The 26,798-nt window shown below is 40.1% G+C and overlaps 1 protein-coding gene and 1 long non-coding RNA gene across 7 annotated transcripts; one reads left to right on the top strand and one right to left on the bottom strand.

Annotated features, from left to right (window-relative positions):
- The first annotated feature begins 10 nt into the window (after positions 1–10).
- On the top strand, positions 11–7,358 carry LOC310658255. 3 transcript variants are annotated; one of them, XR_014502137.1, is made up of 5 exons: positions 158–331; positions 3,824–3,868; positions 4,611–4,753; positions 6,890–6,963; positions 7,251–7,358. It is a non-coding gene; the product is annotated as an uncharacterized lncRNA (long non-coding RNA). The 3 variants fall into 3 exon arrangements; XR_014502135.1 differs by lacking the exons at positions 158–331; positions 3,824–3,868 and adding an exon at positions 11–148; XR_014502136.1 differs by lacking the exon at positions 3,824–3,868 and having other exon boundaries at positions 57–331.
- NUP107 (nucleoporin 107) lies at positions 2,031–26,780 on the bottom strand. Of its 4 annotated transcripts, none has more exons than XM_083399529.1 (28): positions 25,839–26,780; positions 23,861–23,940; positions 23,196–23,288; positions 22,795–22,910; positions 21,010–21,142; positions 20,003–20,106; positions 19,126–19,253; positions 18,156–18,204; positions 17,781–17,852; positions 16,934–17,022; positions 16,250–16,328; positions 15,092–15,205; positions 13,806–13,896; positions 11,650–11,726; positions 10,966–11,025; positions 10,295–10,440; positions 10,134–10,182; positions 9,290–9,359; positions 8,927–9,045; positions 7,453–7,491; positions 6,868–7,018; positions 6,202–6,308; positions 5,285–5,387; positions 5,030–5,190; positions 4,590–4,715; positions 3,982–4,095; positions 3,151–3,318; positions 2,031–2,398 (listed from the first exon to the last, which is right to left on the bottom strand). In XM_083399529.1, exons 1-28 carry the CDS (start codon positions 25,862–25,864, stop codon positions 2,291–2,293), a joined length of 2,772 nt encoding a protein of 923 aa, XP_083255655.1. In that variant the 5' UTR covers positions 25,865–26,780; the 3' UTR covers positions 2,031–2,290. The 4 variants fall into 4 exon arrangements, with proteins under 4 accessions (XP_083255655.1, XP_083255656.1, XP_083255657.1 ...); XM_083399530.1 differs by lacking the exon at positions 25,839–26,780 and adding an exon at positions 25,439–25,709; XM_083399531.1 differs by lacking the exon at positions 25,839–26,780 and adding an exon at positions 24,212–24,328.
- Positions 26,781–26,798: the final 18 nt, after the last annotated feature.

Here is a 26,798-nt window from a genome sequence, read left to right as displayed (position 1 = left end):
TAACGGCTACGCGCTGCAGAAGGCGCCTTAACGCAGCCCTGTGGTGCCGCAGTTGCTGGCTCTCGGGCAAATGAGTTACCGTTGGACTAGTGGGGGGACAACGGAAAAATAACGGCTCCTTCCCCGTTTGACAGCGTAGCCAGCAAAGGTGGTGCATGGCTGAAACTCTTTAAGATGTATTTGTCATTTTATAGCGGCCTTCCAGATTCCCCCGCCCCCAAACTCCCATCCGTCCTGACCATTAGGAGTTGGGTGTCCAAAAGAAGCTGGAAGGTCTCAAGCTGAGAGGTTGCTTCAGGCATTGCAGAATCTTCTAGCTCCAGGCAATGGGGTAAGAGACAAAATACTGGAGGCATTTCCATGGGCTGAATTGCCAGGAACGATTTGGAAGGGCACAGGTTCATATCAGGCTGTTTTTTAATATATATATTTTACACACATATATATACATACACCCCCCCTATATGTAAATAGGTCTGGTTCTTCGTTTCCAAACTAATAGGCACTCAACTACTCAAGGTCATTATTAGAGGGATTACTGAAGAAATACCAAAATTTGAGGGTGAGCTGAGCTAAGACCGCCTCATACATAAGATCCTTTTGGCTTACAACAATACAAGTTGTCTGCATAAATATACACACTCACTGGCACCTACCAGTCTTTTTGTGTTTATAATGAGACTTGTAGGCAAGAACAGCATTTGTGAACTAGAAAAACAATAATTTTTTTTTTGTCTACAATAGATTTTGTCATATCCTTATCCCTGTCTGGAGCAAAATGTGAGATATAAATAAACATAACGGTATTCTAGCAGAGTCCACGTTGTTTCCATTATCAAATGGAATTATGTTTGCTTGTAGTTGCTCAGTTGGTAGAGCATGCGATTCCTAATCTCAGGGTCATGGGTTTGAGCCCCACACTGAGCAAAAAAATTCCTGCATTGTAGGTTAGACTAGATGACTCTTAGGGTCCCTTCCAACTTACAGTTCTATGAGTCTATGAATTAACAGTGTGAGGTGTGTTAATCTGAATTTATATGGTTTATCTCTGTAGATCATGGCATAAGGTTGACATAATTCTAATATGACATGAGACCTTCCATGATGAGTTTTGGTGACTGTGGAACAAGCCTGAGTCCAGCTTCCTACTGAAAGGCATTCAGGAATATCCTGAGTTCACACACATCTGACTTAAGGATTAACATATGCAAATTTAGTTGTCAAGTACAGGATACTCAACTCAATAAGATTGTGGAGAGATGGTCAGGTTCAAATAATGGTTTACTATCAAAAGTCTTTCGCCCTTTTGTTAAGCAAACAGGATGGTCAGTTTAAACTATTTCTCACCAATTATGGAAATTGTAGGAACCACTCATTTCACAGCCCTGTCCCTTCCCCACCAACAGCAAATAGACCACCACACCACATCCCCACAAGGCACTCCAGGGGCAGGGCCTAAGGACTGAGCCACTTCAGGATCATGACAGCACTGGGCCAAAGTGCTATGCCAGCTCCAAGCTGGTGTGCCTGCCTCCTCACCTTCTTTCCCAGCTAGCATGCTCGGCAGAGCTGCCAGTGTGGTGCTCCAAACTCCAGTAAACCCCACTGGGAAGTGGTGTGAGCTAGGGTTGCACCCTAAATTTTCAATCTGTCCTTGCAATGGATTATGGGTACTTTTTCTTGATAATGAGAAATTCTGTCAAGTAAGTAGCCCGACACTAAGGCTGGAATACCAGTGATGCTTGTATCCTAAGCCTCCATTGTTTTAAGCAGCAGTGTTTTATATAAATACATGTATATATCTGGAATGCTTCACTCTCACTTGAAAGTCACACAAAGCCTTTGGTTGTCAGGCTGAATATGGAGAAAGGGCTTCTGTTCTGAGAAAAGGTGGACAGGCAACAGGATTTTTACCTGGAAGACAGTAAGCTGTACTCATGAACAGCTGTGAAGGTTTAACCATGTGATCTAGCAAACAAGAGGCATCTATTTAGAGTGCATTTTGCACATTTATGTGCTAAAGATACTTATTTCCTAGTAAACCAGTCATTTCAAATTTTATTGGAAAAAAATACAAATGTCAAAACGGTTTGTCATTTTACATACATAGAAAGTCATTTTGCTAGTGTCAATGCACTGCAACATCGTTAAAACAAAAATTCTATGCCAAACTTTGTGCGTTGAATCAAAGGTTTCCTTCCTCTTTCACCTGGAGTATGAGAACCTTTGGGCCCAACCTTACATTTACTTGTGCCACCATTCAACATTTTTATAACCTAGAATGGTGGAACTAAGACTGGATTTCATATCCAAGAGGATCAAGACCTTGATCCAAAAGCATGAGGGAAGACTCCCTTAGCTTCTGCAGCAGCTTCTGGAGTTCATCCTTAGAAAATACCTGAAGAGGAAGATAAGAATAACTTAAGGGTATAGATACAGATACCACTGTAAGCATTTATTATATGAGGAAAAAAGTTAAACAGTCTAAGTACAGGAAAGGGTGATGGTATTTTATCTAAAATAATCCTAAAACATGGGGCTGACAATTTTAATTCAGTTCAGAAATGCTTTTTAAAAAAGATACTCTCCCAAAAATATACAACTGGGGCCCCACCTGTGCATTCCCTAACTAGAAAGTTGGCTTTCTCGAAAACCCCCCCATTAAAGTACATAGTCATAAGGACTGTTCACTCTCATGGGTGCTATGCTGACTGGGACTGTCTGTTCCTTTATTCTGTTAGTGTACTAGTGTCCTGCATTATTCCAATTTATTTTGGAAGTGCTAAAAGAAAGCCCCTAAATATACAGTGTTGTATCCAGTACTGCACCAGCAGGGTTCCACTAGTGCACCCCCTCCAGATTTTCTCCGAAAGGTCAACCAACTCTTCACAGCTAATTTTGAGTGTCTGGAGAGGAAGTTCTGTTATGTGCACCTAACCTCTTTGTGCCAGCAGAGCTGCAGTGTTGGATGTGTGCCACACCCAATTTCTTCCCAGAAATTTTAAACACTATTTGATAGTGTGACTAATGTATTGTGTGCTTTGGAATTTGACAAATACAGACAATAAGACAAAAGTGCTTGTTACAGTGTGGATTATTTCAGCTAGATAGGCAAGCAGAGTATTTAAAACTTAAAGCAAATGAACTTACCATGTAGAGTTTATGTCGATCTGATGAAATCAAGTCAGCAAGCCTTAGGTCTTCCTGATACTGTCTTGTGCTATGCAATACAGTATGAAGGAGGAAGCACATCATTGGCAAACAGAGTTTTCGCAGCATGATCATCTGATGGGTACGCTCAGGGTCATCTTCAGCACCCTTGGTAAGAAAATGTGGAATAGTCTTAACCAGAAGTGTCACATTCAGTTTTAAGAAACTCTACTCTAGTGTTTAACAATCACATGGAAACTCAAAATTGAAACATCATAATGCTAAATCCTGCACCAACACAACCGTCATGGGAGGTTATCAGTGGCAACTAGTCATGAAGATTATATTATCTCCAGTATCAATGGCAGTATGCCTCTGAATACCAGTTGCTGGGAATCACAACCAGGACAGTGCTGTTGCGCTCATGTCCTGCTTGTGGGCTTCCCATAGGTAGATAATTGGTCAATGAGATAACAGAACATTGGATGAGATAGGCCTTTGGTCTGACCCAACAGGGCTCTTCGTATAGTCTTAGGATGCTGACCTCCAAAAACTAGCCAAATTAGAAGATACTGCAATAATTCAAATTTACAGTTTGAGTAAAGTATTAGCATTTTAAAACCATAGTTGTCATCTTGCAGTTATTTCTTAAATAAATCTTAAATATTCCTAGGTTTTCCACGGAACAAGCATTACCAAATCAGCAATCAAGCCATAGGTAAACGAAAACTAAGCAACGGCACTGCAGCATGTTAGCCTGGGAAGCAATACTGCTAGCCTATTACTGGGTAGGGGCAGCTTCACAGTCTACTTCAAATATGTATGCACTACCTCTCTGACATCAACCATCCATCCTCCATCAACAAACAGCAAGACATTGTACATTTTTTCTTTCACATCAGCTGTAAGGGCATCCAGGAGACCTTTCCAAATACTATAGTCCATCTGAAAAAGAAAAGTCAAAGTGAATCTTTCAAATCTTCATAACACACATTGTTTCTTCACCACAATGTATTGCATGCTTTTCCATTAATTTAGGAATAAGCTCAGAGTGAGAGTGTTACAGCACAGGTTGTTCCAGAGTAAGTGGTGCAGCTGACATTCTTCTACACTGCACAGTTTTAACAGTTTGCCTCTCTTCTGCAAAAGAGCAGCAGATTGCTGGTTATTTAACTGCAGTTGTCAATGTGCAGTTAAATTTGCCAATGAAGTGGAACCCAGAGTTTTGTCTTACCCGCTTGTTAATATTATGAACTGGGTCTATCCAGTTTAATTAGATGACTTCCATTAGTCCTAAGCTGGCACAGCCGTTCATTCAAGGTTGATATGAGTTGTCATCCAACATCCGGATGGAATCACATATGTGATCTCACTAGCACAGGGTTAGCCAACTGGCAAGATAGAAGGATGGGAGAATTTTACCTTTCCTTTCTATTTACCTCATATTTCTTCTCTTTAAGTTCATAGGCAACTTCTTCAGTGAAACTTGCTTGTAAAAGCTGACCAGGCTTCTGTGGCACCGAGTTCATGTGTTTAAACCATTCATTGAAGGCTTCATGGGCTTCCTAAATTGGGTTGGAAATGTTTAGACATTTTCATGTAGGTAAGTGTACACAGTTAGGCATAGTAATGGGTTTGTTGACATCCTGATCCTTGACAGACTATTAAATATGCATCTGAAGACCATTGATTTAGAGGAGATGGGGCCTGGCTCTAGAATGTTAGGGTGTTTTTTTTTGTTTTTTTTAAAAAAGGGTCCATATGCTTGAATAGAGTGCATTCCTCTCATGACTGAGTAAGATTAGCCCACACTCAACATATCTGATTAGGAGGCAGGTCTTCTAGGTATCTCTTTTTGGGACCTAAGTCACAGTCTTACCAGGTAAGCTCTAATACATAAATGCTCTCTAATAGCGTTGTCATCTTCAGCTGGAAGTGGACTATCCATTCCTTGCTCTTCCCATTGATTGTATATTTCTGCTATAGAGTCTTGTGGAATCTTTATAAACACATCCTTGGCTGCTTCATGTTTCTTTGATGCTGTATTTAAAGAGTATCAGTAAGTCATTTTTAGTTTCATCATACTTCCTTAATATTTTCTCTAGTTTCAAACTGATGGCTAATATTGTAGTACCTAAGAATTTCCTCATTATAGCATTGCTTTGTTTTAGTGCTTCAGCCCTCTGAGCAGGATTGAATACCAGCCAGTCAATTACATCAATCTTCAGCTGATCTTCCTAGAAAAAAAAGTTATCTATTCAGTATATATAGTAAACGAATTTACTAGTCAGCTTTTGAGGATACAAAACAAATTAAAGACAGTGGTCACAATCTAGAAAACTACATGACTCGCTTAGCATGGCAAGCAGAGCACTAGATCTATGCTTCTCTAACAGCAGATTTCCATCATTGCGACAAAATGCATTTAAATCTTCAGTGTTTCAAGAACAATTTGTGACTAAGGCATGAGTATTACTGTTCCAAGAAAAAGCTTTGTTTGACTTTCAACACTCCATGGTATGTCCAAAGTACCTCTCTGGGTGGTAACCACAGCTTTCACAATATAAAATCTAATATAAAGTTATTTTCATAGAACTTTTCCATGGATGCCTATCAAAATCTTTACTTTCAAACAGTGGAAGTATTTGAAAAATTAGCAGTTCACTATTAGCTAGCCTCATCCACCATTCATTTGGAACATAAAATTTGAGTTATTCATCCGTAATCTTGGCACAAATAATGTTTAAGTACTGGTGAAAAGCCATACAAATGTGTATTTTGGTGGACAGCATAAATTACAATTAAACACTCTCAAGAATTGCAACATGAGAAAATAATCCCAACTCTCCCCTTTTACCATAGCTTTGGTCTGAATCCATGTCAATACTAATACTATGAGCAGTACTTGGCACATACTGCGGTCAATAGAATACAAGGGATACAATTTATTTTAAAATTATGAGTATCTCTTCCACAGCTGCTGATTCCCCCCCACCCCCAGTCTTCTCTATTTGGGGAAAAAGTGTTAAGAAACACAGCACCACTGTTCACCTCTGTTGTGCCTGTATCTATTGCAAGATCATGATGAGTGAACTCGCTAGCATCTTTCTTGCGAATATTTTCAACAACCGTTTTAGTGATAGTTGCTACTTCCAGACCTTTAAATAGAAAAATATACAAGAGTTAGATATGAGGAAACAGGAGGAATTTATAGGAGGAAATTTTGGTTTTAAATAAATGTCACGAAAAGAAAAAAGAAGGGCACATCCACTGAGCAGGAGTACCAATAAGGATACATCAGCAATATTGATAAATATGCTCAGTTCGGTTAGATTGGTATTTTTCAAGGACAAAGGGTTGTAGAAAATGGTGGTGAGGATTTCATAGCAGGGCAGAGTCTGTCTTTAAAAAATTAAAACAAGTTTATGGGTGCTTCAAAACTAAATCCAATGCTGAACAAATTTAAAGTTATTATTTATAGTTTTGTATTCAACTATTACTCAGAGTGGACTCGTGACTAACTTAGGTGTGTTAATTTCATTTTGTGTTCTTAGACTAAAAGTTAGTTGAATACAATTGGTAGTATATACGACAACTGAAATACTGCAACTTGGACATAGCTGCTTAATAATACTTGCCCACTTAGAAGATGTAATTAAATGTTCCCCAGGAAAAGAGAATACCACTTCCAAATAAATCATTCACAAAATTTCCTACCTGCCTCCTTTGCTAACTCTAGGCAATGGTGACGTTGTTCTGTCTCCGTGACATCTTCCAAGAACGCAGCATACTGAGCAATAGCTACATCCTGAGGCAAGTGACTGACATAAAATGCTATAAGATCTGTGTGCTTCTCACATATTAACCACTGCAGCATAAAAAGAAATTTAAAAAGAAATTTGTTTTATTGCATTGCCCAATTTATATTTCATTTGTGCACACGAGAGAAAATTAACCACTGCAGCATAAAAAGAAATTTAAAAAGAAATTTGTTTTATTGCATTGCCCAATTTATATTTCATTTGTGCACACGAGAGAAAATCAGAATAATTTATCTCTACATGTTTTTAAAAACTGATAATGCTTTTTTTTCTTTCAAGTTATTCTAATGACACTCTGCAGTTATGAAGACAACCCATAAGCTATTTGTATAAACAATGGTCGTCCCTGTGAAGGTGTGTTAAAAATAGCCAAAATATTTCAGCAAACGGTTTGCTATTTGTCTTTCCATTTTAAGAAATGAAAACTGTTCTAGTAATTTTAGAGCTTATTGTAGATGATATATTGCATCTAAAGACTTACCTGAATGTATGTTTTCAAAACGTCCACCGATACTTCCTCCTTAATGGAAAAAGTTACTAGGTTTAATAACATTACTTAAGAATGTCAATTAAATTTCCAAGTCACTGTTACCTTTCTATACTATCTGAAAATCGCTAGTTACATCCAGGTCTCTTTAAGACAAATGACTGAGTCTAGATTGGAACCAAATGAGTTACAGTTGAGCATTGTCAGATGTCAGGCATTCCATAACAGGTGACACTATTCTTACTATGTGATATTTGATTATCAGTCATTCCATCTTAATACCTCTGGGAAGGAGAATAGCTTTGCAGCATCAGCAAAAACTAAACTGGAAATTTGTTACATTACAACTGGAGTTTTGTTATATTAACCTTGCACGTTTCAGGGATAGACAGAAAATGAAGACTATGAGGATACTGACGTTACCTCACAGACAAGAAAGGCTTTAGTTCTTTTATGGATATTTACTTGTACAACAGGACCCGATTTTCCCTTAATCAGCAAGTTACTCCCGCTGTAGAGGTACAGATATTGTTTGCTTACACAGACATACATCTTTTTTACCATTCCCTCATTATTCTATATCTACACAAAACATTATGGGTTTCTTGCTTAGCCCAAACTTTACTTGAAAGGAAACCATTTAACTAGACAAAAACAACTGACAAATTATGGTGGAAAAATACATATTGCAAATTATTCTTTATAGCATGCATGGGGAATCTCCTGCCCAAAGGCCAACTTGGCCCATAAGGTCATCCCCCTCCATGTTTGACATATCATTAGATGTAGAGCAGGGGAAGCCATGGCTACAAAGGAACAATGTGGAGCCTTCAAGTGCACTCCTGACTGTTCCTCTGCAAGTGGGGGCTTGCATTTGGTGTCAAATGCAAGCCACCTGGGACAGGGTCTCCTAAGTGGAGCTGATCCCTGCTGCAAGTAGGGTTTTGCATCCAGGACTTCAAATCCAGAGCCAAATGTTAGCCTGCTGGGATTGTGAACTCCTGATCAGAGCTGATGTGTGCAGCTGATCCATGCAAAGGAACAAAGAATTTTTACAAAGCGTAATGTTTCACCTAATGTCAGATGAGCAACCTCATTCACCTGTCTAAGTAGCCTGCCAGCTCAATACAGTTCCCCATAAGTGCTTTATAGTCAAATATCAATTGCGATGTATAGGTGCTTTCTGTTGAAACAGTTCTCAGACTACTATTTTTAATTAAACTAGCATTACATGCCAAATATGGCATGCTTCTTTTTATTACTAGCAAAATGGGGAGGGGAAGAAGCCACTAAAGAATCACTAGCAAAAAGTTTTCTCTTTGTTGTGTTGCTCTGGTCTGTTTCCCTTCCCATCTAGCTCTTAAACCCAGCTTGGTAGCTGGAGAAAAAGAATGATTAGGTTGCACAAGTGAAAGGAGAGGAATCACCAGTTCTTTCCTATATCCCAGGCACCATTACAAGAACTTACTTTAGTCTGTAGTCCCAAAGTGCGGAAAAATAAAATGAGATGTGTCATGAACCGAAGCAGGTGCCCTGGGAGCACATTTCTGTCTTTGGAGAGCCATTTGTTAAATTCTTCCATCAAACCTGAGAAAATAACAAGTTTCAATTCACCTTACCACTAATAAACAGATATTTTGGGGGGGGGGGGGCTTGCTGTGCTTTGCTTTAAATGGATAGTGTAAATCAGGGGTCGCCACCCTTTTTGGGCCTGCAGGCACAACTTAAATTTCAAGAAAGTGCTGTGGGCACTAATCATAAAATAGCTGCCATTGAGGCACAGCATAACACAAAATTAGTGAAAGTTCAATTATCGCTAAAGCAAACTTACCATCCACATCTCCCAGGATAATGAACTTTTGAATCACATGATAATGTTCTTGATGCTCTTCCAAAACTCTCTGAAAAGCAGTTTATAATTTGTGAAGACACACCATATATCCTTAAAGATTCAGACAACAAAAGAGGAAGTACTTCTTTGCAGAACACATGGTTAAATTTTATTTTATTCACCTCTATTTTAAATAAAACCAAGGTAAAATAGAAAAGAAATAAATACAAAACAAAAGAAAAAAACAAACCAATACAGAATAAAAAAAGAAAAGCAGGGAGAAGAAGATGACCTATTGGTAAATTGCTGAAATAACCTTCACCCTATTTTTAGAAAATATGAACATTAAGTTCTTATTTTCATCCAGAATGGATACACAGGAGGAGACCATTTTGTGCACAACTGATTGAGGAGTAACCGTGATGTGTGCACTGGTTTCAGCAGTGGAATGGGGCGGGATGGGCTTATGCATGACTGCTGACAAGCGCAATGACCCAGAACACAAACTCCACGTAAACAAGGAATTGCCTGTATTCTGAGGTTCAGGTACATCCAATATGCATAAGTAATCCACAAGTGATAGCCAAAAAAGCTAAGATTACTAGGGAAACACTTTCCTGAGACCTAGGTAACTTTCATAGTATGGAACTGCCTGCAAACTTTTGGGCTTGAATTATACTATTAACTATTTAGGGTTTATGTTATAGGATTATATTAACTAATTAGGATTAAGGCTGCAACATAGAGGAATTTACTTCTGAGTAAACATATACAGGACTGCCTTGTAAAAGTGTGCAATAAAAGAAAAAAAGTTTTCTCTCTTCTGATTAAGATTCAAAATTACCTTTTTATCTGTTGCTTGAAGTTCTTCAAACACCTTTTCTAAAGTCCAGCTTCAAAATATATAGGGGAAAAAATACATTCAAACATGTAAGTGAAACTGCAGTTAACAGCAATTAATCCAATATTACATAATGGCTAATTAAGTAACAAATAATAACTGACTTTGTTTCTAAATACTCTCTGGGGAGGTCTTCTGTCTCCTCTGTGGTCATCACCGATGAACGGATTTCCTGTTCAACAAGTGTGTCCACCATGATCCTGAAATGTGCCCAAACTGTATCTTCCCAGGTGTCACAAACTGGAAGAAGCTTTAGGTTGGCAAAGGAAAATAGAGAGAGCCAAAATTAATAGTTCTGGAATAAGCATATTAACAAAAGATGTGAGCTAGCCTGGCCGCATTCAGATTTCAATGTAAGCCACTGCTTATTATGACAGGAACAAGCTGCATGCCAAGAAGCTTGTCATATCGCAATGCACGTGTGCTAGTCTCAACTTACGTTTTTATCTCTATGTGAAATCATTAATAATGCTAAGAATTAATAGGAAATCCAAGAGAACTGTATTCAAAATGTCATTAAAATGTTAACAGTTTTTGAGCACAAATAAAGGCTAGCCTAGCTTGTTTGCCTGCTACTGCAAGCAAGCACAAACTTAGCTATAGTAAATTCTGAGCACTATCTTCTGGTCTACCCTATTTGTGAAGCCCTGAAAGACCCAAAAGCACACTATACTTTTTAGAGTTCCCCAGTCACAGCAGCCTGTGTGTTGGCTGTTCTCCGTCTATTCTGCTAAGCTGTCTCAACAAGATGTTATTTTATTAATATATATCATACCTGTTTGAGGTTTCCACTGAGTGCTGCATAGATTGCTCTCTCGTATTTGTCAAACTGCTCCTAAAATTGTTCAAAAATATTTATTTGTGATCATTTGCTTATAGCTATTTAAGAAATGTACTAAACACTAATTCACTCAATCATAATAATCGGTATCTTCTGAAAGGTTCAGAGAACAGTTAGTAATATAGCATTAGTTAATCAAATACATCAGCCACCACCAGTATACTTAATTCAGCATCCAATACAGGAACCATTAACTTCAATGGGTCTACTCTGAGTAGGACTGGCATTGGTTACCACCCCGTCTCCAGTTCCTTATTTGTTAATAAATTAACAATTTCTATTAATATCAATTGATTAGCTATTACATAAAATACTATTTAGTGGCAATAGATTATATCCAGCAACAGTAAGACCTCCACCAATGGAATACAATAGGAAGCAATTTTCAGTTATTCATCCTTCAGCTGCCACAAAACTGCCCAGATCCGCTGCAGAGGGTTGAGGTAACATCCAGAACAGTTTTAGGGAGATGTGGGCGACTGCAGAGGGAATAGCTGAAAATTGCTTCTCTTTCTGTTCAGCTGAGAGACACTGTTGTACACAATCCAATATCTACTGAAAGTCAATGACAGAAAAAAATTCCTTAAACAGAATCTGTCACAACTACATGCTTCTTACCTTTTCTGCCAGTCTCCAGCAACTTAGTTTCCAAATGCATCTGTACGGATTCCCTTCTACAGGTTCCAGCTCTGTTCCTATGTGTAGAGAGTAATTTTATATGTGGTTAATTCAGCAACTTAGGAGAACTGTACTGTCCAGCAAAAGATCCACTTTCAGTTTCTCTGAAACTTTTCTCAAAGAGCAATCAAGATGCTGAAGGCTATCTAATCGATAAGCAAAGCAGTCTCACTATCCTACTACAGCTATGTTCAAGTAAGAACAAAGGGTACATCTAAATGAGAATGCTGATAGAGAAGGAACGCTGGTAATGAACCGTGCATAGGCTCTATTAGATAGTTTACTGCAGGGTCCTCAAGCCTTTCAACTGGTGACAAGAACAAGCCAGCAGTTCAAGTTGGAGTTAACTTGTTTCTTAGCAAGAACACAATCTGCACAGACTTGGCAGTGTATCAAGACTAATGAGCACAGCGGCTCATCCCCGGTAGGTCGTCTTCCCATAGATCAGTTGCCAAGACAGAAAGTCCCCACTCTCCAGAGTTTTTCCCAAGAAATTGGAGACTGTGTTGTATCAACCTCTTCAGCTTCTTGCACCTCCTCCTCCCAGTCTCCTCCCTCTTCTCCATCTGACCACTCATTTTTGTCCCATCACACATTTGGGTACTTATGTGATTCCTCCTCCCATTGCACCCTCAATTTAATAGATAACCTATTGGGTCGATCAAGCTATAGTTTGATGTTACATTTGAACTGGCAGATAGGGTTGAATTAGTCCTTCAAACTAGGACTATACAGTAGTGCCCCGCAAGACGAATGCCTCGCAAGACGGAAAACCCGCTAGACGAAAGGGTTTTCCGTTTTGGAGGTGCTTCGCAAAACGAATTTGCTATGGGCTTGCTTCGCAAGACGAAAATGTCTTGCGATTCCTGGGTTTTTTTCCCCCTCCGCCCCTTTTTCCCAAGCCGCTTAACAGCTGTTAGCTAAGCTGCTTGACAGCTGATGGCTAAGCCGCCTAGCAGCTGATCTAAGCCTCTTTTCAGCTGATCTAAGCCTCTAATAGCCTTTTAGCAAATAATCCGCTAATCCCTTAAACCTTTAATAGCCGCTAATAGCCTTTTAGCAGCTAATCCGCTAATCCCTTAAGCCTTTAATAGCCGCTAAACCGCTAATAGCGCTAATCCGCTAATGGGCTTGCTTCGCAAGACGAAAGAAACCGCAAGACGAAGAGACTGGCGGAACGGATTCTTTTCGTCTTGCGAGGCACCACTGTAATTCATGTTTTGCAGTCCTGTTTCAAGGGCCTCACTCAAACTACAATTTCAATATAACTGCAAACAGTGGTTTGCTCAAACCAGGATGTTATCTATTTAAGTCAAGAGTGCAAGCGAACAAGAGAACATAGGACTCATTACAGCTCGGGTCAGCAACCTTTTCCAGCCGTGTGCCGGTCCACCATCCCTCAGACCATGTGGTGGGCCGGACTATATTTTGAAAACAACAATGAACGAATTTCTATGCCCCACAAATATCCCAGAGATGCATTTTAAATAGAAGGACACATTCTACTCATGTAAAAACACCAGGCAGGCCCCACAAATAACCCAGAGATGCATATTAAATAAAAGGACACATTCTACTCATGTAAAAACACCAGGCAGGCGCCACAAATAACCCAGAGATGCATATTAAATAAAAGGACACATTCTACTCATGTAAAAACATGCTGATTCCCGGACCATCCACAGGCTGGATTGAGAAGGCGATTGGGCCGCATCCAGCCACCCGGCCTTAGGTTGCCTACCCCTGTTATAGCTCCTCCAAACAATGATTTAGAAGATCAAAAACAAGAAGTCTGAACATAGCCTGTTCCTGGATATCAAGATCTACCTGCTGTTATGCATATTCAATCCAAGATATCTGGACCCTTATTCCAAAGAAAATACCTAGGCAGGGATTATAGCTAAGACTTTATAAGCTTATCCTATCCTCTTTTTGCTAGATGGACCCTAACCACTTCATCAAATTTTCACTAAATTTGATGGTGTGCATCTTCAGATGGTTCCAGAATAAATCTTTGAAAAGATAGGTAAAATGAACAAATGTGCACACAGGGCCATGCATCTTTTTTCCAGTTTTTGTGTGTCTCATTTAAGTACCTCCATTCACATTAGGATCATGGTACAGCTTCCACCCTTCAAGCGTTGCAGCTCTCCAAGCCTGTCCACATCTTTTGCACAATCGTTGGGCCTATAAAGTAAGCAAAGGGAGTGGGCGATTTTTGAGAGAAACACATTTACCGTATTTTTCCATGTATAAGACACCCCAATGTATAAGGAAACCCCTATTTTTTTAACCGAAAATTAAGTTTTTTAGCTTTTTTTGGGGGGGGGGGAAGGTTAGTTCCACCAATCGCACACCTGCCTGCCCACCACTTGCCACAGTCACTGCCGAATGCACACCTCGCCACAGCCACCAATTGCCTGCCCGCCTTGCCACAGCCGCCAATCGCCTGCCCAATTGCCGCAGCCACCAATCACCTGCCCAATCGCCACTGCCAATCTCCTCCTTGCTGCTGCCATTAATTGCACATCCCCCCTCTGCATTCACTGTCCGTGTATAAGACTACACCCAATTTGTGCCTTTATTATTTTTTTAAAGCAAAAAGCATCATCTTATACTTGGAAAAATATGGTGCATTCCACCATAAAACCACATGACATGCAAGGACCTGATTATTGTGATGATGATGACAATAATGCCGTAGTGCATCTCCAGTCCCCTGAATGAATGTTCCTGTTCAGGGTTCCAGCCACCCTAGATCAGGAGCCCTGAAGTGCTCTTTAGGGCTTAGAAGGATAGTTCAAACAAACCAGGATCAAACCTTGGCTTCAGATCTTGTTTTGCTAACCTACACTTAGAATAAACTACAGTTTCCTAAATTAAGGTGTAATAGGAAACAGAGATCAATTCCAAGTTAAAACCAGAAACTTTCAGTCTTTGAGTTCATGTATAAAGGGTGATGTGGGGAACTCAAGTTCTATGGCTTTTCTTATAAAAGAGCGTGTGTGCGCGCACACACACACACACATATATATAGGTGGGTGGGTGGGTGTGTTTGTAGAACTTTGTAAAGTCAATTTCAGCATTCAAGCAAACAAGCATGTGAAGTAGATAATTATTTTTTGCAACTTTTGTTTGTGATTCTACTCTCAAACTTAATAGCATAATCCATACTTATTTTCTCATTTATGTAGTTTATGGCACTTAATAGCATTTAATGTACCAAAGATCTATGTACAAATATGCCCATTCTTCAGAGGTTCCACTAGATGCATGCAAGCATTTATAAACTGTATGTGTGCATGGGCATGCATGTGTACCCAATGACTTACACACACCTGTTCCCCACCCCTTTAAGTAAATGGAAATACATTTCTTTTACCTCATCTGTCATTCCAGCTCTAATGAGAGTGAAAAGGAATTTAAGTAACCGTGCATCATCTTCCCGATCCAAATCATCAAGTGGCATTTTCTGCCGTATCGGAGCATCTGGGTCCTAAATAGAAAAACTGCACTGATTCTTTTCAACTGCAAAAGCACATTTCTCCCTGCATATTGCTTTTAAGCTAAGTCATTGAAAAGGACAGGAGGTTCCTGTTGGAGGCTGTTCTGTTTCCCATTTCCAGAGGGACAACAGTGTTAGTCTCTACCAGCAAAAACAACAAAGACAGATACATTTACTATGGTGTAAGCTTTCGTGAGCTAGTACATTTCATCAGATGCATAGATTTGCATTAAACCATTATAGGCTACCTTGACTTGTTACATTTCTGGGTTATCAGCCAGAGTATATCTACTCTTGTTTTGGTTTTATTAATTAATTGCCTAACTCTGCATAAAATAGTTGCACAGTAAAATCTCATATGAGGAGACATAGGGTGGACCATAGTTTGATAAAGTAGGGCAGTATATCTCCAGTTAAAAAATATCTACCCTGAATACTGATGAATTTTCATCAAACAGAGAAAACTGCTAATTGTTCAATTAAGGTAGGGGAGAGGAACCTCTGGCATGTGGGCCAATCCTGGCCCACCAGGGGGTCTGCTTTGGCCCACAAGACCATTTCCTCCAAACAAAGCCCAACTGCACACCTGTCATTACTGGCGACCTCAACTGATGGGTAGGAGGACAGGATTTAATCCTGCATTGCCTGCAAGATCCTCCATTGCACAGCCAAGGGAGCAGGATTTAATCCATGCTCATCAGTGGAATGGAGATTCCTGTGCAAAACCACCATCTGAAGCAGCTCTCACTCGCAAGCTACTTCAAAGATAGCCAAAGGCTCAAAGAGAATTGCAAGGGCTGTCGCAATGTCTTTTACAAGACTCCCTGCTTCTCCTTGATCTTGGAAGCTTAAAAGGGAGGTATGGGGATACTTGGAATCTCATCCTGCTCCCCTTTTAAGTCTGATATCAGGGACTGGGGCAGCGGGGGCTTGCAAAGCAAATATGGCCAGCAAGGCAGATCCTGATAATAATCAAGGATCTAAAAAGATTCCCCATCCCTGAATTAACGTCTGGATTTAGTAAACTGCACTTACTAATTCAGTCACTAGTGGCCTTGAGCTCCCAGAGAAAGTGTTTAATTGTCGCTGCTTCAAGATGTGCAGAGTATTCTCCCTGAAAACACAAGGCATATCATTACTTCAACAGCAATACATACTAAAGTAAAATATTCTATTGTCAACACTATAATGCATTAAGGTTCTTTAACAAAATATATTTAATTAGTCCTGATTTTTTTTTTAAAAAAAACAATTAACTGAGCTTTTTAAATTACAGCTGGTGAAAGTTGATGCAGTGTTTCAGCAGACCTGTCTTTAGCAATTCTGTGGTGTAAGAATAATGCACAGCAATAATGTAAAGCGTAATTTTTATAAACCTTTATGAGTTTAATAGATTTGTTAATACCTACCATATTTAAAATAAATTAAAGCCCAATATAAGTAACAATTTTACATAAAGTTTATTCAACATGCTTTTTAGGAATCATCACAAAACTGATATAGCAAAAAAATGCAGTATTTCCATGTCTCTAATATTTAAAGAACAGGGATTGTGTCATGTAATAATTGTATAATATATATATATATATATATATATATATATATATATATATATATATATTCTTGAATCAATTGCTTGAGATGTTTATGTAGAATATGGTATAAAGAACCAGCAGCATGCACATATCAAGAGTGATCAGTAGTTGGTCAATAACTTACCAATATACAGACTTTGCATAAAATTCAATATTATCAGAGAAGTCTCCAACTTCATCCTTGGCAATGCTCTCTAGCCAGTCTACCACCAACTGAAAATTAAACTAAACTTAACAATAATGTAAAACAAGACTTTCCCCCAATTTCCACTTTGATTATGGGGTAGACAAAGATGCATCAGACCAACACTGCGCAGAGTCCTCTAAATTCTATGGCATTTACTTCCAAAGATGTAGACATAGGATTGCAACCTCTATCAAATGCTGCCCTTTTAAGCCTTGCGAAGAGCAATAAAAAGTTTTCTTGCAACACATATGGGAAGTATCCCATTGGTGTTAAGGAGACTTGTTCCTAAGTGCAGTGGAATCTTGGTTCTTGAACACCTTGGTACACGAACATTTTGGCTCCCGAATGCCAAAAACCTGGAATTAAGTCTTTCCATTTTTGAATGTTTTTCAGAAGTCGAATGTCTGATGTGGCAGTCAGCTATTGTTTCTGGGGTATCTGCGCCAATCGGAAGCCGTGTCTTGCTTTTCAAACGTTTCGGAAGTCGAACAGATTTCCGAAACTGATTACGTTCTAGAACCAAGGTAGCACTGTAAATGTATATATATATATATCTTAAATGTATATATATTAAAAACAAAACAATCAGTTCTGACCTCGTGCAGGAGGGATGTGTTCTCCCTTGATGGCTTGTTGAACAAGGAGGGAGGGAGAGAATAGTGGGCGGGCCCTTTTCTGATGCCCTAACCACCACTGGCATGTGCCCCCACCCCTGACAGATTACTCCCAAGGGAATGGAGTGCTTGTAAGAAAACATGTTCCACATCCCTACTTTGTGTCATACCTGGCTTTGTCGAACCAATGAATCTCTCTGGAACAGACTGTTTATAACAGTCTTTTCACTAGCATTTATAGCCTAGGGAAGAACAAAACCTATGTTCAAATGACTGAAGCATGATTCATGATCAAAAATTATTTTCTATTTGAAACACTTTGAACAGTTTAATCATATTTGACAATTATATGCTTAACTGATCGCTAAACAGTGCGGGTGCTTAAATGGATCCACATCCACTATGCTCTATGAAACTAAGAATACAATATGCTTTATTAGTTCTGTAGTTTTTATCTCTATTATGTATTTTTAACAATGTAATACTATGGTAAAAAGCAATGTGGGTAAGTTGTCCCTTAGTAGAAAAAGACTGACAAAACTTACTGCAAGGTCAAACATGGTTTCTTCTTCTAGAGCAGACTGTATCCTATCCCTGGATTTAAAGCAAACAATATTGAGGATTAGCATTGCATGTTATTTCTTAGCTACATATATCTCATTGAAATCCGCAAGTACACATAGGGCACAATTCATACACAATGTCCAGGAGGGTCCTATATCCCCTTCACCCCACTGGCACAGATACAGTGATAAGGAAATTGCAAGGTCTGTGTGCACCTGTCATATCCCCACCCTGGTCTCCCTCCTTGTACCTTACAACTTTTATGTGCTCAAAGTTCTACTGAGGATTTTAAAGAGTTCCTATTGAGGATGCTGTTATAGTGCAGTTAGATTTATTTTTCTAATATTGGACAATATCCAAGGTTAGTCATACTCAGAGTAGGGACACTGAAATCAATGGACTTTAAGTCCATTGATTTCAGTGACTCTACTCCCAGTATGACTATATCACCCACTGTATTTGGATATATTCCAAAGTAAGTGACATTGTGTCATCCATTCAACTGCCACATCCTATATTGGTTTGCTAATGTCTGCCAAGCACACTTTAACTAACCTAATCACTGGAGGCTCAGGTGGCTGGCTTTTTTCAGTTCCAACTGGTTCACCAGCTAGAACCCCTCGATCAGCACACCGGCTGTGGAAGTCTAAGGATACTCATGCAAAATCTTGCAGGAACTCGGATGGCCCTGTGAGATATTGCGAGAGCATCTCAAACCTGGCATGCTGGGAGGGCCTCTTCCCCTCAAGCAAGGCTAAGAGCAGACTTGGCACAAAAAGAGATTTTAAGCTCTGTCTTCCTTGGATTTAACTTCTGCAATTTCAGCCAGTCAGCCTTCAACCACATATGGCTGAAATCACACAAGTTAAATGTACATTAGGTGTGGTTGTACTGCAAAGTAAATTTAAGCGTTGAGGGGGAAAAGCACAAGCAGGCTTTCAGGAAAATTACCTGTAAATTGAGGATAATAGTCTCCAAGTTACCATCTCTTGCTTGAGAAGCCACAACACACTGGCAGTTTTTGAAAATTTCTGCTGCCCAGGAGTAGCTCGGTACACTATTTTTTGAAGAATGTTCACCTGGTATTTAAAAAACAAATCAACAGTTGGGTTATATCATCTTTTCTTCTCTCACACAATATTTTATTCTTCGTATAGTGGAATTTGTGTAGTGCTTTACAACAGAGGTTTGGAACTGGATCCAATCAGTGGGTGACTTATATCTATAAAAAGTTCAAAGGGGATTGCCAAAGGGGATTGTGTCCCCAGCACTCTCTGTCAGCTGATTGGTACTGACAGGAAGCCCTGCTTGCAAAGGAACAACCAGGGGCTCACTTGAGGCTCCCTTTTGTTCCATTGTAGGTATGTCCATACCTGCCCCACACTATCGGGCATGGGGTAGGTGACCCTGCTTTATACAGCATAAGTAAAAACAAAGTAATTTCCTGCTGACAGTAAAAAGAATACAAGTAGAGAGGAAGAATGGAAGATGCACTGGTAACGGGATTAATGCAATCAAAGGCAATTAAACAAATGTTGTAGTTAGGGACTAATACAATGTGCTTATTGCTAAAGATGTTCAAATCTTCATCTTCAGCTACAAATCCCAAACAATTACATGAAACTGTAATTTGTAGCTTTATACAAAATGAGTCTGTACAGAAGCTATTTTTGAGAGCTCTCTGTATGAACTACAGGCACTCTCAACAGTAACCCTCTTTTCATATATACGGCAGTGACATTGCCTGTACTACTCTATGCTTATTCACTGAGGGAAAATGATTTTGGTTCAGCAAGTAATGAATACATAAAGGGACATAACAATATACCTGGTTATTGCAAGTATCTTCGTACTCATCTACGAGTTCAAAAATGGTAGTGGAAGTGTGTTTTAAAAGGGAATGTAGAAAATCGGAGTACATACTCCTCGTTGCTAGAAGAAGAAACGTGTTAATTAGAATAACTTACTTTAGAACAAGTCTAGCTTGGAACAAGTTCACCTTTATTATATTTTAACACTCGTAGTGTCTATGTTTTGTACATATATTAAAATATATAAAACAAGATTTTTAAAATAGTTGTACACTAAGCACAATGTTTCAAAGCACATTTGATAATACATTCTCCTTTGCAGATGTTCTTTAGAACAAAAAATGGAAGTATTGATGGGGTGAAACTGACATAATCTAAGCATTCCTCAAAGCAGTGGTGGGGAACCTCAGTTCCCATCATCCCTGACCATTGACCATGCTGGTTGAGGCTGATGGGAGCTGGGAGTATAGCAACACCTGGAGAGTCACAGGTTCTCCGTCTCTGACTTAAAGGGGGGGGGGGAGTCAAACATTTAGACACAGGAAAAGAAATGTAGCTAAATAAATTCTCAGCACTACAATTCTGAAATCTTGCGCCAAAAGCAAACCCAGAACTGTACAAAAAACAACATCAGGCCTGTGGAAATGTACAATGTAGTTTAACCAACTTCCTAAAATGTACCTATTTTATATATGACAGCGTAATAGTTATTATGGCTGTCCCCGGCCATGGTACTGTTCTTCCAAGACTATGATCTACTTAGAATCATGGAATTGTAGAGTTGGAAGGGACCCCTAGGATTATCTAGGCCAACACCCTGCAATGCAGAAATCTTGTTGTCCAACATGAGGCTTGAACCCATGACCCTGAGATTAAGAGTCTCATGTTCTACCAGCTGAGCTATCCCTTGGATTGGATGAAGAAAAACTAGACCAGCTACTTATCCTACAACAGGATACCTTATGCTTTTAACAACAGGCATTGATGCCGTAACAGATAGCAAAGGCAAAAAGTGAGCTCTCACCTGCTTCCCCAGGATCATCCTCCTTCAACAGGACAGCACTCTTAGTGATATCTTCTGTACCACTGTACTCTAAATTTGTGAACATGATTGAATGTTGAGGGGAGAGTGAAGTTGTCCAGTCATTGTCATCTAACTAAAACACACAATATGATACACAGAATAAAAACCCTATTAAGATCAATTTCAGATTTCAATGTCAGCCATCTGTTACTTATGGGGGAGTCCATTCCCCCTTTGCATTGAACTATGTGTGCTGACAGGGCAGAAGCAACCCTCAGCTCAGCCCCATCAGCCTCTACCAGCCTTTGCCTGCAATGATGCCAGCATCACTCTGCCATTGAAGAGCTCCTTGTTCTGCCTGCCAAGTGTGTGACTGGGTAAAATTGCTACCAGCCAAGTTCCTTGCCAGTGGAGAGCTCCAGGACAGCTCTGTTAAGCCCTGCCAGCCAACACCAAGAGTTTCGATTGCAGACTTAGTCAACAGCAAAAGAGACAATAATCACCATTGTAGATATTGCAGTTTTCATGAAAATGTACTCTGGTTGAAATAGGGATGGGATGACTGAATGAACGTGGTGATGATTTTTTTTCCCTTAAAAGGAAGGAGTCACCTGTAATCTCGTGTCTTGCTCCAACAAGGGAGTTTAACAAAACTGCACCCTACTGGTACATGACTCTCCTATGCATTCCTAGATTTCCTAATGATGTGAGAGGAGGAAGAAAAGTTCCTTCTAGCCATTCAGTCTTCTACCTATCTAAACACTACATATTAGCCTTAAAAGGTGTGTTGTCAAGGCAAGTTTTTATGACATACAAATTGACAGCAAATTATCAAGAAAGATAATTGATGAGAACCCAGCTTCAGTAGCAGTAGATCATTATCCCCACCTTCCATTTACATGAGGGCTGAAAACTTCTTACCTTAAAAGACTGACTAGATTTTGCAGCGTTCATTATGACAGCAGGGGAGACAGTGACAGACTAGCCCAAGAGCAGTAGCCAGTGCTACAAGCCTCTGATATCATAATCACATAATAGGGAGCAGTAGCCTCAGTAACAGTAGCTAAAGCAACAATCCAGTGATGTCACAATGATACAACAGGGAGCATTTTCTGTCTTTCTAGTTTCTGGACACATTGAAGAATATCTAAGAACTTAAAATAACCAATCTTAGCTGCTCTTCTCATCACTCCTTCTAATAGCAAACTCAGATGAGTGAATGCTAATGGTCAGAGCTGAAACAGGGGCACTGAGAAATAAAAGGGAGGTAATAGCATGTTTAGACCGAGTCCCAAGATTTGATAAAGTACAACTTAAAAAAACAAACTAAGGTGGCCAGTCCAGTGAGGAGTGAGCATGTTCAGTAGTCACAGAATATAGTCTATCAATTGGGAAAGAAAAATGGAAGTTGTGGGATGAAAATTCCCTGTTCCCAGGAATGGCTGAAACCCTTAACAAGCACAAATTTGTTAGGAGAGTATAGACATTTCTCTCCTAAGCATACTATATTATTTTTGATTCTCTAGATTGGAACTCTAGTTACATTTTCACAGGTACCTCACTTTAGAAAGGACAAAAAAGAAAAATATTAACCTGCAACTTTATGTACACTACTTGGGAGAACACCTCACTCAGTACAGTGGGACTTACTTCTGAATAAACATGCACAAGATTTCATAGACTCAGAACTGCAGAATTGGAATTTGGCTGTTAAATGTTGCAAAAGTACCCTATGATGGGTGAAAGACTCTAAATGCTGCTCATTTGTACTTTGCATGTTCTTACCATAGACACATTTCCAAGGTGCCCAGGAGTATGCACAAGATAAGGAGATTTTCCTCCTGTGCCCATGATGGTAGACATATTCAGTTGATTCATAGAATTCCGACTCTGTGGAGTAACTGGAGAAAAATTGTTTTTAATTATTTTTTTTAACAGGAACAGGAGCAAGACATGGCGAGGGGTGGGGTAGCCCCTTGCTGAAACTCAGCAGAGATGAAATAGTGAATAAAACTTCACCCTCTTACAGAAAACCAGTATCATGCTTAGTATTTAATGCTATTTTAATTAATTTTAACTAAACTATTTAGGAGTGAAAGGAATAGTGGATGTAAACACTTAGAAGTATAGTAAATTTAAGTACTAAAGTGTACATCAAATAAGGCAATAGGTATAAAAGATCTTACAGGAGCGTGAAATCCGCCCGAGTCCTGGAGTCCTGGGGACTGTCAGTCCTCTTGCTGTCATGCCACTTGAACTGTCATCCAGAGAAGCAAGGACTAAGAAAAGAGAATCAAGCTAAGAAAATAAGCTTCAAAGTTCTGCCTCAGTTTGCAGTTGTTCCTGGCCATCTTAAAGTATAAGTTCTGGTAAACACAGTCTATGTCATTATTCCTTCAAATTCCATCTTTCCCAGGAAGCCCATTGCTTAAGTGCAGTTTTTTTACAAACGCAAATTGAATCAGGTGAAGGATATGCTGACAATTAACAGGATCAGAACAGGCATATGTGGGTAAATGTTACCTTTCCCACTCCTGCTGCAGTTCTGAGAAATATCTCATTTTCTGAAGCTTACTTTGGGTGTGAATTTTAATAGCTTCAAATCTTAAAATGTTTTTCGCCTGGTCTTACGACCTACTTGTCACAAAAAGTAACAAATCATGAAGCAAAATAATGGTCAAAATCATATTAAATTATATTATTATGTGTAACAGAAAATAAATTATGTTACTCTGCACTGTCCTGAATTAACCTTTCTTTATATAAAAAAAACATTATCATTTAAAGAGATAATGTCTAGCTCACAAATCATATGAGTATGTTTTTAAGTAAAACCAAAGGAAAAGGATACTAGAAACTTTTTTTTTAGAACTCTGCTTCCGAACTGGCCGAGTTGCTTCTTGTGGAGTAGGCATATTTTGAAAATCATTCCTGAAAAGAATACAAACATCTAATGTTATTGAAGCTACCAACGTGAGTCTGACCAAAGTGCAGGAGGCAGTGGAAGACAGGAGTGCCTGGTGTGCTCTGGTCCGTGGGGTCACGAAGAGTCAGACACGACTAATCGACTAAACAACAACAATATCATTTTATTTTAATTACTTCTAAATAATAAAAGTTTAAAGTGAACCTAAAATTTCATATTATAATTTGAAACAAGAGACACTTCCAAAAATAATTGAACGAAATTGTTCTACACTACCTGATCTGCATGTGTGAAATCTGAAACTTTACATCTAATAAAGAAATATCCTCAACAGCAAAATTCTAGCAATCAGCTAATTATAATAATCTTCGACAGAACCAGACGCTGAAAAGAAGACTCTACCTGCACATTAGATAATTTCTGCCATCTTTGAACATTTAGGGGTGCATCAGTATTAACCAATCTTGGTATTCACCTAGGGCACGTTTCCTATACAGTTTACTAGCATTCTTTTCCCAATAGCTGCCAACCGAATGCCTCTGGAGGCTCACAAGCTGGGCGTGAAGATGATGGTTTTCACTGTTATTTTCCACAGAATCATCTTGCATTCAGAGGCAGACATCCACTAAACCTGGATTTTCTACTTACCTTTAATGGCTAAAATATGGTGGTAGACAAATTCCTGCACCTTGCAGCAATTAATTAATTATGTGTTCTGTGAAGAACGCAACATGGTTTTGTGACACTGATAAAAAAATATGTTTTCCCTTTTCTCTCTGCAAACATGGGAAATTGTGGGGAGGAAGAAAAGCAATTTGAAGCACGGAAAAACTTTGCCTCCTATCAAAGGAATGGCTAATTTTTGGATGGGAAAATAATTTTTGAGATTTAGACCCCACCTCTCTACCTTGAACTAATTTTGGGGTGTCTCTTCTCTGTCTAGTCCAGCACCGTAGCAATGGCCAGCCAAATGTCTCTGTGAAGCTTGCAACACAGAATGGTAGCAAGTCACCTCCAGCATCTGATACTCAGATGGCCAGGAAGCTCCATTTCACTTGGTCTGTGAAACTAAGGATAGGTGGTGGGAGTTTGCTTTGGTAAAGTGTGCTTAAGTGTCACGACAGAATGTGGTTATTTAGCTCCTTCAACCTAAATGTACCAGGGTGGGTTACAAAAGACACGAGGTCATAACATAATGCATAACATCATAACATAAACATAACACAAACTAAAAGCAACAGTCCAATCAGATAGTAAAACTCAAATTGACGTTGAGTAAAACAAATAATCTGGCCAGACACCCAAATGATACCGACAAGACCGCCAGGCAAACCTGCCTTAAGGAAGGCAAGGAGCCACCACTGAAATGGCCTGGTCATCTACCTGCAGCAGTGGGGTTTCTAATAACCTGACTTTGCGAGAGCCCCTCATCCTAAGCGCCCCACCTTAAAACCACCAAATGAGCATATGCGAACGGATGAAAAGTGGAACTGTGGGACTCACTGCCACAGGACGTGGTGGTTGACCATTAGTTTGGAGCGCTCTCAAGAAGGGATTGGGCAGCTTCATGGAGAACAAGGCTATCAGAAGGGGGACGGCTGCATTTATGTCAAAGGGCAGCTCAGGGAGGCTGCTCAATATTGCCCTCATGTCCACTGTGGGAAACAGGAGGGCCGTGCTGGGCTGGGCAGGGCAGGCCGCTCCGTTGCCTGGCAACCTTCCGAGCGCCTATCAGCTGGCGCGCGAGGCTCAGCTAACGGCTCTCCCTCCCACCCGGCCAACGGACGCGCACGCGGACAAAGCCCACGCTCGCTGCAGGCTCCCCCTTCCCTCCCGCCCGCACCAGGCAGAGAGCACACCTCTCGCCGGGCCTCCCCTCCCCCGCTCCTCTCCCCTCGCGTACTCTGTCAAAGGAGCCGACTTGTCCATCTCGGAGGCGAGCCGCAGGCTGGTTGCCGCTTCTTGAGTCTTCCCGCTCCCCGGAAGCTCGTGACCCGGAGCAGGAAGTGGAAGAGTCAAGGCAAAGAAAGCGGAGGGGGCGGGATTTGTGGCAACGCCTGTTTGAGGCGAGAAGCCGCCTGAGGCTCACACGGGCCTTCATGTTTCCAAGGCAGAGAAGCCAAAGGGCAATGGAAGCCTGGATTGCGGGGGCCGTCGCTTGGAGCTCTTCGTACAGAGAGGCAAGGACTCTTCAAAATTTCTCACTTGCCATGCCGGCTTCAACGGCTTCCTGTAACGGTCGACACAGACAGGTCCTGGGCAGGAAGGGCGCCGCCTGCCGCTTGGGAGGACCATTCCCATATAAACCCATTTCCCGACGGCAGGCGCTGAGCGGATGCCCGTGTAAGGTTTCGGACTGCAGAACTCGGCAAAAACCACGGAACTGGGCATTATGATTTCGGATATATTAAAAGGACGAGGAGGCAGAACGGATCCTTTCATTACATTTTACCACGGAAGTGACGGGCTTTAAACACCAGCGGCTGGGCTCTCTCAAGCAGAAAAGGAAATGGGTGTCTTGAGGTTTTTATTGGTTTTATAACAGCATCCATAGCTCTTATGAGTCTAGAGCAGGGTTTTCCAAACTTGGGTGTCCAGCTGTTTTTGGACTACAACTCCCATCATCCCTTGCTAGCAGGACCAGTGGTCAGGGATGATGAGAAATGTAGTCCAAAAAACAACTGGAGACCAAAGTTTGGGAAACATTGGTCTAATTAGGAGGAAATGGCTTCCAAGTATAGCTCAAGCTACTTCATTACGGCCCTCGAAAGGCCTGGTAAGCTACCTTTGTATGGATACATAACTGAATATTTCACTGGTAGCTTCTCCTCACTATGTTGAAGGGCCTAGAAGAAAGGCCCCT

This window comes from Podarcis tiliguerta (genome assembly GCF_965153285.1).
Source record: "Podarcis tiliguerta genome assembly, chromosome: 10".
Lineage (NCBI taxonomy): Eukaryota > Metazoa > Chordata > Lepidosauria > Squamata > Lacertidae > Podarcis > Podarcis tiliguerta.
Note: the sequence above shows the minus strand (reverse complement) of the source record. Positions and strands in the feature narration are given on the sequence as shown.

Coding starts and splice junctions, on each gene's coding strand:
- NUP107 (XM_083399529.1), bottom strand. CDS start 25,864: ATGGACAAGTCGGCTCCTTTGACAGA. Junction 17,023..17,780: donor CATTGGTTCGACAAAGCCAG/GTATGACACAAA, acceptor TTTAATTTTCAG/TTGGTGGTAGACTGGCTAGA. Junction 5,191..5,284: donor TATAATGAGGAAATTCTTAG/GTACTACAATAT, acceptor CTTTAAATACAG/CATCAAAGAAACATGAAGCA.